The sequence below is a fragment of the Camelus bactrianus genome, chromosome 6 (genome assembly GCF_048773025.1).
Source record: "Camelus bactrianus isolate YW-2024 breed Bactrian camel chromosome 6, ASM4877302v1, whole genome shotgun sequence".
Classification (NCBI taxonomy): Eukaryota; Metazoa; Chordata; class Mammalia; order Artiodactyla; family Camelidae; genus Camelus; species Camelus bactrianus.
The window spans coordinates 157,646-170,265 of NC_133544.1; the positions used below are offsets into that span (position 1 = coordinate 157,646).

Genomic DNA, 12,620 nt, shown 5'->3' on the forward strand with positions numbered 1-12,620 from the left:
AGGGATAAGCTTCACCCCATTGCTAAGGTTGGGCCAGTATATCTCCACCTGAGGTGCAAGGAGCTGCACCTGCAGAGCATGTTACTGTGCAGCTGCCTCAGTCCTGCCCCGGAGATGCAGGCTCGGGCGTCAGGGCTGGGCCTGCCACTCTGCACCTCAGCCAGGCCCCCTGGAGGCTGCCGTGAAGACCACACAGTGACGGACGCAGGGGTTGAGAACACTGGGCTCACTGACAGCTGTGCCTCCTGCTCCAGTGCTTCCGTGCAGTGCAGGGCCCTGGGGGCTCCCACCCGAACGGGGTGGGGGAAGGCGGAGTACTGGACATCATCCTGCCCCTCCAGTGAGGCTCAGATGAGGACCTCTCCCTGCCCGAAGGATTCTGGGTTATGAATGCTGGGGAGTCTCACCTGGAGGGTGGGGCAATAAAGATGCAAATTTATGGGGAGGAACTGTCCCTGTAAACCCAGTGCCCCCCTCGACAGTGCAGTCTCCCTCACTGCCCAGCGGGGGTCCTCGAGTGCTGTCCTGTCCTTTCCTCCTCCAGGATGCGGTCTGTCACAGCCATCACCCTGCTCCTGGCTGTCCTCCAAGGTCAGTCAGGGCCCAGGGGTTGTAGGGTCACAGAGGAGGGTGGGCGGGGAGGAGTGAGCCCTGACCTGAGTCTTGCATCTCCCATGCAGATGTCCATGCCCAGGTGCAGCTGGAGCAGCCTGTGGCAGAGCTGAAAATGCCCGGGGAGGCTCTGAGGATCTCCTGTAAGACTTCAGGGTACAATTTTACCAGCTACTGGATCGGCTGGGTGCGCCAGATGCCTGGGAAAGGCCTGGAGTGGATGGGGGCCATCTATCCTGGTGACTCAGATACCAGATACAGCCCATCCTTCCAAGGCCACATCACCATCTCTGCAGACAAGTCCACCAGCACTGCCTACCTGCAGTGGAGCAGCCTGAAGTCCACGGACTCAGCCGTGTATTACTGTGCAAAGGACACAGTGAGGGAAACCACGTCCCGAGAGGGACAGAAACCTGCACCAGTGCACAGCCGCAGAGGAGAGCCCCCAGAGACCTCCCCGGGGGCCTCCCCGATCCAGCACCGGAGGACGCACCATCTGCTGTGCCCGCAGGAGTGAGAACATGAGAGAACAGTTGTAAAAGAGCCTGATCTGACAGGCCTGGAAGGGGTCCCACTCCTGGGTCTGTGATGCCTCCCGTAGGAACATGGTTTCCCTGCAGGAACTCACACTGTGTCCTCAGCAAGATTGGCCCCCACTGTTCTTTCCAGGGTCCCAATCAAGGGCAGCTTGAGCTATGCATCCTACATACACCAGACGGTTTAGTCAGTGCAAAGCCCGCACAACACATCACTGCCTGCTGTCCTCCCTTCCCCCTCACGTTCCCTGCTTCCTGCCTTCCTTCCTTCCTTCCTCCCACCCCTCTTCTCTTCCTTCCTCCCCCTTTCCCTTGTTAATTGCTTTTTCCTCTTTTCTTTCCCTCCTTCTTTGCTTCCCACTTTTCTCTGTTACATCAATTACACATAAATTTTACACGTTATCATCTCATCAAAGAATGTATGCATTTGCTCCTCTTTGTCAAGATGTGTAAGTGTTTGGTATATTGTACTGGCTTCTTCTCAAAGTTCAGCGCTGCTTTGCTTCATTTCCATCTGTATTTTAACATCCATTTCTATGCTTCCAACTCTAGTGGAGAAACTCTAGTGAAGAAACATGATAACCAGTTGCTGAGCACCGTCCTGCTCTGCATGCCTTGGGCTGGAGTTGGGGGAACCGAGAACTCACAGGATGTGTATTCACAGTGGAAACTGACCAGGAACACAAGCGAGTGAAGACTGCTCAGGCTCCATCCTGCAGTCCGTGTGCGTAAGTACCTGCACATGTGTGCAGAGCTGTGTAGGATTGCCTGCTGACCTGGTCAGGGTGAGTGGGGTGAAATCAATGAGGTAAATCTCTGCAAGGGCCAGAGAACTCCTACGTGGACCACAGCACCACGTTGGCCATGCCCACAGTTCAGGTAGTCCCAGCAATGGACTGGTCTTCAAACCACACCTGCACGTTTGCTCAGGACTCCTAAGCCGTTCCCTGAGGTACTTCCCCTCACAGACACCTGAGCAGTGTTTCTACACAGAACGCTGTGGTGCACTGTTTTCTGACCAGTGTCCTTCTTCTGATAACCCACTGCCTCCAGGGCGATGGTGAAAACCCACAACCCTTTCTAACGCAGCCCTGAATCGCATGGGAAGTCTACGTTTTACTGTGTAAGAAAGTGTCAACGTGTCATCCAAAGACGATGTGCTGTTTCATACTCCCACGAGCAGTGGTGGGGAGTCCCTGTTGCTCCGTGTCCTTGGCAGCACTTGGTGTTGTCAGTGTGCTGGGTGTTGCCCGTTCTAACAGATGGGCAGTAGTGTTTCATGGCTGTCTACAAGTAGACTTGCCTGATGAAAACCATGCTGCACACTTTTTTGTGTCTTCCTCAGCGAGGTGTCTGCTCAGATCTTTGGACTATTTTTCGACTGGTGTGTTCGTTTTCTCTTCTTCCATATTTTTCATGTTATTCATGGTACAGATACACTGTTTGAAAATATATCCTCCTAGGTTATGCCTTGACTTTTCACTCACTCACCAGCATCATTTTCAAAACAAAACATTTTACTTGGATGCAGCAAAGTCTATCTGTTTCTCTTTTCCTTCACTGATTATATATTTGGTGTTATGTCTAAAAGCTCATTGCTAAATTCAAGGTCAGCCTGGAAGTTCTTCCATGACCATAAGTGCAAGCTGCACTTAACAGGAAGTTAAGCTTCACATCCATGAACATGAACAGATGTACCCTCCACTAAACTCTTACTGGAAATGTCCCCGGGGAATAGGAGAGACCCTTGAAAGAGGAGGTATCTATATAAGTTATTTGGAATTATTCTTTAAGAATTATGCTTTATTTATTCAGCCATTGATTCATCTAAGTGTGACTCATATATATTTATTTTATACTTTGATTAAAATTGAATACTATGTGATTAATTTTGGTGTTCGAATTGTTTCAGCTTCTTTGCCTATTGGATACTCTTTCATGTTGGCTCCTGTACCTTTTTGAAATGCCTCTGTGCTTTTGATTTATTTTGGTCACCTCCTTACTGTCTCACTGTACAGGTGTAGCCATAGCCCAAGCTCCTCCACCATGAGCAGCACAGATTTTAAAACTTACATGTATTTTTCTCTCCTGATGAACCTGGAGTGTCTTAGAGGTACAGATAATGATGCGCTAACTCAGAGTGAAATAATTGGCCTTAAGGAGGGGGCAGCTGACCCACCCTGCAGTAAAAGAGGAATCGTGCATAACAGCATTAAGATTACCCTGACCAGAGAGCGTGCCAAGATGGTGGAGTAAAAGGATGCACAGTTCACCCCCTCCCATGAATACAGAGATTTACATCTACAGACTCATCATTTCACACACAACACCTACTGAAATCTGGAAGAATATCTCTCACATCAAAATGCAAGAAGATGCCTCACAAAGACTGGTAGGATAAAAAAACAAAAAGGAAAAAGAACATAAGTGTGGGAGCTGTCCCATGGGTAGGGAGGGACAAAGGAGGAAAAGCACTCTCACACTGGGACCCTGTCACTTCAGCCTGGAGGTCTGCAGGGACAGAACGGGATCCTCTGAGGCCTGGAGGAAAAAACAGCAACCACTGGGTAGACAGAATGAAGAGAAACCAACACAGAGGGTTTCTGTGATCCCCAGCCCTAGACTCGAGCTGGTGGGGGCGGGCAGCCCAGGACTGGCCGCTGGACCTTGGGCTTTCTCATATGAGCCTTAGGAGAGGACTGGGGCTGAGTGCACACAGGCAGCCTCCGAGGGCTGGAGAGTGGTGTGGGTTGTGGCTGGGAGTGTGTGCAGATCAGAACAGCCTGGGAGCCCCATAAAGAAGCAACACTCCTAGTGCTCATTGAGGAGGAGGGCACAATGCAGCTGGGCCGTAGCCTCCACCTCTGCCCTACACCGTTGTTGAAGTGTCCTCATGAGAAGACAGGTGGGGCTCAGTCATAGCCATCAAAAATGCTGGTGTTCTGCTCCTGTAGTGGTGGAGGGGTTGAAACCTGAATCCATACCCAGGGGTCTGACAACTTCACAGGCAGGGTTAAGATTTGACTACAGCTCCAGGCAGAGGGTGCATATTTGCTCTCCTGGTGCCTTTGTGAAGCCGGCCTTTAAGATCTACAAGCAACTGGTGAAGTTCTGGTGCATGATGGGGGTGGATCCAGGCTTGTAACTGAACTGCCTACCACACACAGGGGTGGGGCTGGTGTCTCTGCTGATCCTGGGGCACTCACTGTGTATCCAGGGATGTGACTGCACGTGCCCTATGTTGAGTCCTAGCACCTGACATGGGTGGATCTGCACTGGTTGCTGTGTAACAGAGAAACATGGGGACACAAGAGTGGGTTGCTGACATTCCTGTGGCTAAGATGGGGACAAAGACAGCATCAACAAAGAGGAGTCTGTAAGCCTGCATAACAAGTGACAGACAACACCACAGAAATCACTTCTTTGTGAGCAGCTCTAACGGAGGTTTACTCAGCAGCTCTTCTTCCCACCCAAAGTACTCCAACCACACCTACCACACACTCCAATGCAGAAACAGGTCTGTAAGACCCTATTCCAAAAACAGGGGAGTGGGCCTGGCTCCTGTCAGGGCGGTGGCAACCACAGAACAAAAAACGAGGCCCTTCTTAACAAGAAACAGAGGAGGCTCTCATCACCACAAAAGCAACCAAACCCACAATCAAAGGGATAACACCCAACACACATGGGAGAAAGAAGTAGCAACCATCTGCACTAAAAACAGCCCTGAAGACAAAATATAAGATGCACACATTCCAAACAGGAGTGTGCCCACTTCAAAAAAGAAAAAGCCCTTCAAAACTACAGTTGATGACTGTTATTCTTAAATAAATTGAGTCAGAAAAATATAAGTAAAATAAAGAAACAGAGCAAACACCTCAATTTAAAGAAGAGAAGAAGTGCTTTGAAAGAACAAACAATGAGGCCAACCTCAACAGCCTACTAGATCATGACTTCCAAAAAGGGAAGATAAAAGCACTGAGGGAAATAAGAGATGCTATGAACAGAAGTGCAGAATACTATGAAAAGGAAATAAAAACTATAAAGAGGAGCCAATTACACACAGAAAACTGAATGCTGATACAAGAGCTGAGCTAAAGGCAGTCAAAAGCACACTAGATAATGCAGAGGGATGAATACGTAACTTAGAAGACAGGATAACAGAAGTCACCCCATCAAAACACCAAACAGAAAAGCAAAGAAAAACCAAAGAAAGCAATATAAGGGACTGATGGGATAATATAAAGCATGCCGATCTACATAAAATAGGGGTCCCAGAAGGAGAAGAAAGAGAAAAGATATTTGAAGATATCATGACTTTAAAATACCCAAACCTAAAGAAGAAAACAGATACCCATGTACAGGAAGCACAGAGGGTCCCAAACAAGAACTCAAACAGACCTACACCAAGACATATGAAAATTAAAATGGCCAAAATTAAAGATAAAGAAATGATTCTAAAGACAGTAAGAGAAAAACAAAGACTTAGCTGCAAGGGAACCCACATAAGTCTTTCAGCCAATTTCTCTACGCAAACACTGCTCATCAGAAGGGAGTGGCAAGTTATAGTCCAAGCCCTGAATGAAAAAAAAAAAAAAAATCTGCTACGATGAATACACTGTCCAGCAAGACTATCCTTTAGAACAGAAGAAGAGATAAAGAATTTCACAAAGAAGGAGAAGGTAAAATAATTCCGAAATACTAAAGCTATCCTAAATAGAAAGGAAACAGAAAGTAATAGAACTGAGAAAACCATCATCGGAAATGTGAAAACTACGATGCATGGCAAGAGAATAAGCAGCAAGATGTAAAGATGGACATGAAAATCGTAAAAGGTGGCGGAAGGGAAAACGAAATGTGGGTTTTTTTTTCTTTTTTTGATCTTTCTCTAGTGTGTTTGAGCCTATGTGACTACCAATTGAAAGCAAACAAATACAGTAGTGGATTCACATGCTTGAAAAACAGGGTAACCACGAGTCAAAAGCATACAATGGGATCACAAAAACCAAAAAGAAACTGAGCTAATACAAAAGAAAATTATCAAACCACAAAAAGAAAAACAAGAAAAAGAAAGGAACAATGAAGAAAGACCAAATCAACTGGAATACCAAATTCAAAATGGCAATGAACACACATCTATCAATTATTACAAATGTTAATGGACTCAGTGCTCCAAAATAAGACATCAAGTGGCAAATAAAACTTGGAGAATAAAACAAGAAGCTATGATATTCTGCCTACAAGAGACCCAATTTAGGGTGAAAGACACATATAGACAGAAAGTGGGAGTTTGGAAAAAGATGTTTCATGCAAATGGAAATGATAAAAAGCAGGAGTAGTAATTCTAATCCATACAAAATGGACTTTTAAAAACTTTTTCAGGTCATGAAAAAGGTAAAGACGGACATCATATAACAATCAAAGGAGCAACACGAGATGAGGATATTACACTAACGTATGTGCACCCAATATAGGAGCACCTATATACATAAAACAAATACTAACAAACATAGTGGGAGAAATAAATGGGAACACAATAATACTAGGAGACTTTAACACCCTACTAACGTCATTTGGACAGATCTTCCAAACAGAAAATCAGTAAGGCAACAGAGATACTAGATGACACATTAGAACAGTTGGACTGAATTGATACTTTTAGGACATTACATATCCAAAAAAACAGAATATACATCGTTTTCAAGAGTGTGTGGAACATTTTTCAGGCTAGACCACATAATTGGGCACAAAGGAAGCCTCAACAAATTTAAGAGGAAAAAAATTACTTCAAGCACCTTTTTTGATCACAACAGCAGAAAACTAAAAATCAATGACAGAAAAACAAACGAGAAAAAAGGAGTTGCATTCCTACTAAATAGCATGCCAGTAAAAAACCAACAGGCAAATGATAAAATCAAAGAAGAAATTTAAAAATTCTTTGAGAGAAACGACAGTGAGAACACAACCACACAGAATTTATGGGATGCAGCAAAGGCAGTGCTAAGATGGAAGTTCACAACGACATAGGGCTTCCTCAGAAAACAACAACTTCAAATAAACAACCTAACCTAAAACCTAAGGTAATTAGAAAAAGAAGAACAAACACAACCTAAAGTCATCAGAAGCAAAGAAACAATAGAGATCAGGGGGGAATTAAAAAACGTAGGGACCAAAAAACAATAGAAAAATCAATCCAACCAAGAGTAGTTTTTTCTGAAAGAGTAAACAAAGTTGACAAGCCTCTAGCCAGGCTCACCAAGAAGAAAACAGAGAGGACACAAATGAAAAAATATATGAAATGAAAACGGAGAAATTGCAAGCAGCAACACAGAAACCAAAACAGGGAGAGAGGGAGAGAATATTATGAGCAACTATATGGCAACAGATTGTACAAAATAGAAGAAAGTTTCTAAAAGTACACAGTCCACCAGGATGGAATCAAGGGGGAATAAATCACTTGAACAGACTGATTACTAGAAGTGAAAGAGATTCTACAATAAAAACATCCGTACAAACAAAAGACCAGGACCAGATGTCTTGACTGGAGAATTCCACTAAACGTACAAAGAAGAAGACACACAGATCCTTCTCAAACTCTTCCAAAAGACTGAAGAGGAGGGAATACTCCCAAGCTCATCCAATGAAGCCAACATCCCCCTGATATTAAGACCAGGCAAATAAACTACCAAAAGAGATTACAGGCCAATACCACTGATAAACATAGATGCAAAAATCCTCAAGAAAATTTTAGCAAACAGAATCCATAACACATGAATAAGGTCATATACCATGACCGAGGTGGATTCATCCCAGAAACACAAGGATGGTTCAACATGTGCAAATCAGTCAGTGTCTTATACCACATCAAAAAGAGGACAAAAATCATATGACCATCTCAATAGATGCAGAGAAAGCATTTCATAAAATCCAAAACCCAGTTATGAAAAAAAAAAAAAACTCTTACCAAAGTGGGTATAGAGGGAACATAGCTCAACATAATAAAAACTATTTATGAGAAACCCACAGCCAGCATAATAAGCAAAGGTGAACTTTTGAAAGACTTCCCACTAAAATCTGGAAGAAGACAAGGATGCCCACTCTCACCACTTCTATTCAATGTAGACTTGGAAGGCCTAGCCACAGCAATCAGGCAAGAAAAAGAAATAAAAGGAAGCCACACTGGAAAAGAAGAGGTAAAATTTTCACTATATGCAGATGGCATGACCCTACGTATAGAAACTCATCAAAGCTACACACAAAAACTATCAGAGCTGATAAAAGGATTCAGCAAGTCAGCAAGATACAAGATCAACATAGAAAAATCAGTTGCATTCCTTTACACTAACAAAGAAATATCAGAAAATGAAATTAAAGAAATAATTCCTTTGAAAATCACATCCAAAAAATAAAATATTTAGGAATGAATCTGACCAAGGAGGTGAAAGACATAGTTATGTAAAGAAGTACAAAACACTGTGAAGAAAATTAAAGATGACTTTAAAAATGGAAAGATACCCCATGCCCTAGGATTGGAAGAATTAACATGTGGGAGCTCACATCTCTCTTTGCAGACAGGGCTGAGGTCTCTGGGAAGCAGAGCCATGGTCTAGAAGAAGACGAGGCTGTTGGGTTTTCTCCTCGGCCTGGTGACCGTTGGCAAAGGTGACCTGGGTCTATGGGGATGGTTGTTACTGCAGGTGACTGACTAGGGCTGATTCTCCTTGTCCCCAGGTGTCCTGTCCCAGGTGCAGCTGCAGAAGTCATGCCCAGAGCTGCTGAAGCAATTTCAGACCGTCATCCTCACCTACACTGTCTCTGGTTAGTCCGTCACCAGTGGAAGTGGTTGGAGCTGAGTCTGACTGCCTCCAACAAAGGGCTTGCAATGGATAAGTTACATAACTTATGTTTGTAGCACAGGCTATGACCCATCCCTCAGAGCTTCAACTCCATGTTCAGAGGCACAGCCAATATCCAGTTCTCCATGCGGCTGAGCTCAGTGACCACTGAGGACATGGCTGTCTGTTACTGTGATGGAAGCCATAATGAGGGGTGTCAGTGTGATCCCACACATATTTGTCCCTAATGAGAGACAAGAGCTGCTGGGCTGCAGGGGGCGCTCATGACCACAAGGGGGCGAGCAGGGTCCACAGAGACAGAGAAGTTCCCCTGGAGCAGGAGTAGGGGTGGGGATGTAAGGGGGAGGGGCTTCCTGTTGGAACTGGGGATTCCCTTTTCCCTTCTAACTCTCAGATGGCCCCTAGGGACAAGTTAGACTTTGCTCTTTGTGACTACATCTCACTTTCTCGATGCATGACAAGAAGGAAGAAATAACATTGTTTATTTGCAGATGAGATTTGAACAGCCCTCAGGACCTTTTCACTCACCAGCTTACCATGGGATGCATATTCCTTCCTGGGAGATGATTCCAAGGATTCTCATGATCTGACCTTTGGGAGAAGATTTTAGTTTATTTCAACATACATGGTCTTTAGAAGGAATGCAATCCCCCTACATGGACCTCTGCCCTCAGAGATGCATATACTCTCCCACATGGGCTTCTAACTTCAGACAGGACCCACCGATCCTCACGGGTTTGTGAACAGCCACCCAGGATCTCTGCCCATGTGAGTTGAAATTAACATTCTCTCATCAGAATTAGACCTTCAAGCTCTTTCCATGACTCTTCCTGATCTGTGGCCTGCTAAGCAAGTTTATTGAGAATTCCCTCAGCTTTGACATCAAATACAGATGCTCTTCCTAAGCCATTGACATCTAATCACCTCCACCTACTCTCTCACCGCCAATACTTTACCAAGCTGCCACTAGTAATTTTCCATCAACTCATCAACATACTTTTGGCTGTCAACCCTCACTTGTCCCTCTTGCACTTGGAATTGTGTTAAATCTCTCTGCACTGTTGAAATTGTCTTCAGTAAAGTCTTCATGCCACGTTTAAACAGCTGTCAGAGTTCTGCTGCAGCAACTTCAGCAGGACTGTATATCTATAGATGCCTGAACTTTTTACTCTGGATCCCAGGTGCCCATCATGGAAGCCTTTGCCATCACTCCAGACTCCAGACCAGTTGGTTGGGGATCCATTCGTGAGTTCCGAACGGCTCCCATCTCTGGATGACAGTGTGTTGCAACACGTTAAGGACAGGCTCTGTGTCTCAGGATTCTAATACTCTTGAGGTGGGGTAAAGTCCCAGGCTTTATTGTTTTAAAGTTAGCACTGACTTATGTCATGAGAAATTATCATTTTGACTTTGGTTAAATTATGATTCTTTGCCATTTAAAGATTCATTCTATATAGAAATCACATTTGGCTTTATTTTTTATTTCTTTAAAAGATCTCCTTCAGATTCCTTTTCACTGTTGCTCTTTTGCCCAAGGGAAGTGATCATTCTTTGAATTCCTCTCCTTAGAAGGCATCCGCTGACTGTACACTGCAGCCTTCAAACAAGTGGATGCTTGCCTTTTCCATGTTCCTTGATTTCATGATTTTACACACACTTTTGAAATTCAGTCTTCTTTTAGGAAGTGTAAGATTTCCCCAGAGTGGCTCATCATTACTTTAATAATTTCCCTCTCCATCACGTCAGGTCCTTCTTCCCTTTTATATCACCTTCCACCTGTACTTCCACTAACTTGATATCCTATTGATAGCCCTCCTCTTCTAAACCCTCTCTCCACCATTCCTCTGTCCACTCCAAGTCATTTCCTTCCCCACTTATACCATTCCAACTCCTATATCCGCTCAATATTTAGACTCAACCTTCCAGGATGTGGCTTTTGAAGGACTCAAGAGACCCAGAACCTATCACCTGAGAATGAAAATCATAACTGGGAAACAGTAGTGTAGGCCTGTAAATCTCCCAAACTTATGTGTTGAATCTCTAACCCCCAATATAATTGTATTCAGTTATAGTCATTTGGGAGGTTTTCAGGGTCGGATAAATCTCTGTCCTGGAGGAACTGTTGCAGTTATAAGAAGATGCAAAAGGGTTCTCTATGTCTCTCTCACACTCAGAATGCCATGTGAGGTCACAGCAAGAACTCAGTCATGAACAAGCCAGGAAAGAGCTCTCACAAGGAATCAAATTGTCCAGCACCCTTATCTTGGCCTTCCCAGCCTCTGTTACTGTGACAAATAAATGTTCTATTGTTTCAGTTACCCACTCTATGGTACTTTGTCATGGAAGCCAAAGCTGACTAGGACACTGTCTCTAACATGACCCATCCATGTCCTCTCCACTCCCATCATCTCTGCTTCTCCCTCATCTCATTAAAACATTTTATCTCCCTTTCAGCTCCCTTGAATCTTTAGACATACCCATCCACACTCCACCTCTTCCATCCCTCTATCACCTCGGATAGACCTTCCCTTGCCACTCACCTTCCTGCAGTCACTCAAGGTTTAGTCCCTTTTCTCCCATCAGGGCTCAAGTGACACTCAATGACTCCAAAAGTAACCACCTTATGATGAAAAGTGTAATTGTGAACAGGCTGGAGAGCTTCTCCATTCAGATTGGTTTTGAAGACGCAGAGAGTCATTTGCATTTCCCAAGTTCCCAATCAAAACAGCATGGTATTGGTAAAAAAAACAGACATAAAGAGCAATGGAACAGAATAGAGAGCCCAGAAATGAACTCACAAACTTTTGGTCGACTACTCTTTGACAAAGGATGCAAGAACATACAATGGAATAAAGACAGTCTCTTCAGCAAATGGTGTTGGGAAAACTGGACAGCAGCATGTAAATCAATGAAGCTAGAACACTCCCTTATACCATGCACAAAAATAAACTCAAAATGGATCAAAGACTTAAACATAAGACAAGATACAATAAACCTCCTAGAAGAAAATGTAGACAAAACATTATCTGACATACATCTCAAAAATGTTCTCCTAGAACAGTCTACCCAAGAAATAGAAATAAAAGCAAGAATAAACATATGGGACCTAATGAAACTTACAAGCTTCTGCACAGCAAAGGGAACCAGAAGTAAAACATAAGGACAACATACCGAATGTGAGAAAAGTTTTGCAAATGAAACCGACAAAGGCTTGATCTCCAGAATGTATAAGCAGCTCATACGACTTAACGAGAAAAAAACAAATCATCCAATTCAAAAATAGGCTGAAGACCTACACAAGCAATTCTCCAAGGAAGACATACAAATGATCAAAAGGCACATGAAAAAATGCTCACTATCACTAATTATCAGAGAAATGCAAATCAAAACTACAATGAGACATCACCTCACACCAGTCAGAATGGCCGTCATTCAAAAATCCACAAATGACAAATGCTGGAGAGGCTGTGGAGAAAAGGGAACCCTCCCACACTGCTGGTGGGAATGCAGTTTGGTGCAGCCACTGCGGAAAACAGTATGGAGATTCCTCAAAAGACTAGGAATAGACTTACCGTATGACCCAAGAATCCTGCTCCTGGGCATACATTCAGAAGGAACC

At 44.1% G+C, this 12,620-nt stretch overlaps 1 protein-coding gene across 1 annotated transcript; it reads left to right on the plus strand.

The window, feature by feature from the left end:
* Positions 1 to 443: 443 nt before the first annotated feature.
* Positions 444 to 1,129, plus strand: LOC105065413 (immunoglobulin heavy variable 5-51). The gene is made up of 2 exons (XM_045513358.2): positions 444 to 591; positions 681 to 1,129. The coding sequence occupies exons 1-2, from the start codon at positions 546 to 548 to the stop codon at positions 1,127 to 1,129; spliced, it is 495 nt and encodes a 164-aa protein (XP_045369314.2). The 5' UTR covers positions 444 to 545.
* The last annotated feature ends 11,491 nt before the right edge of the window (positions 1,130 to 12,620 follow it).

What these genes read in the sequence shown, in the direction of transcription:
- LOC105065413 (XM_045513358.2), top strand. Translation starts at nt 546, where the DNA reads ATGCGGTCTGTCACAGCCATCACCCTGCTCCTGGCTGTCCTCCAAG. An exon ending in GCTCCTGGCTGTCCTCCAAG is followed by an intron (nt 592 to 680) that starts GTCAGTCAGGGC and finishes TCTCCCATGCAG; the next exon opens with ATGTCCATGCCCAGGTGCAG.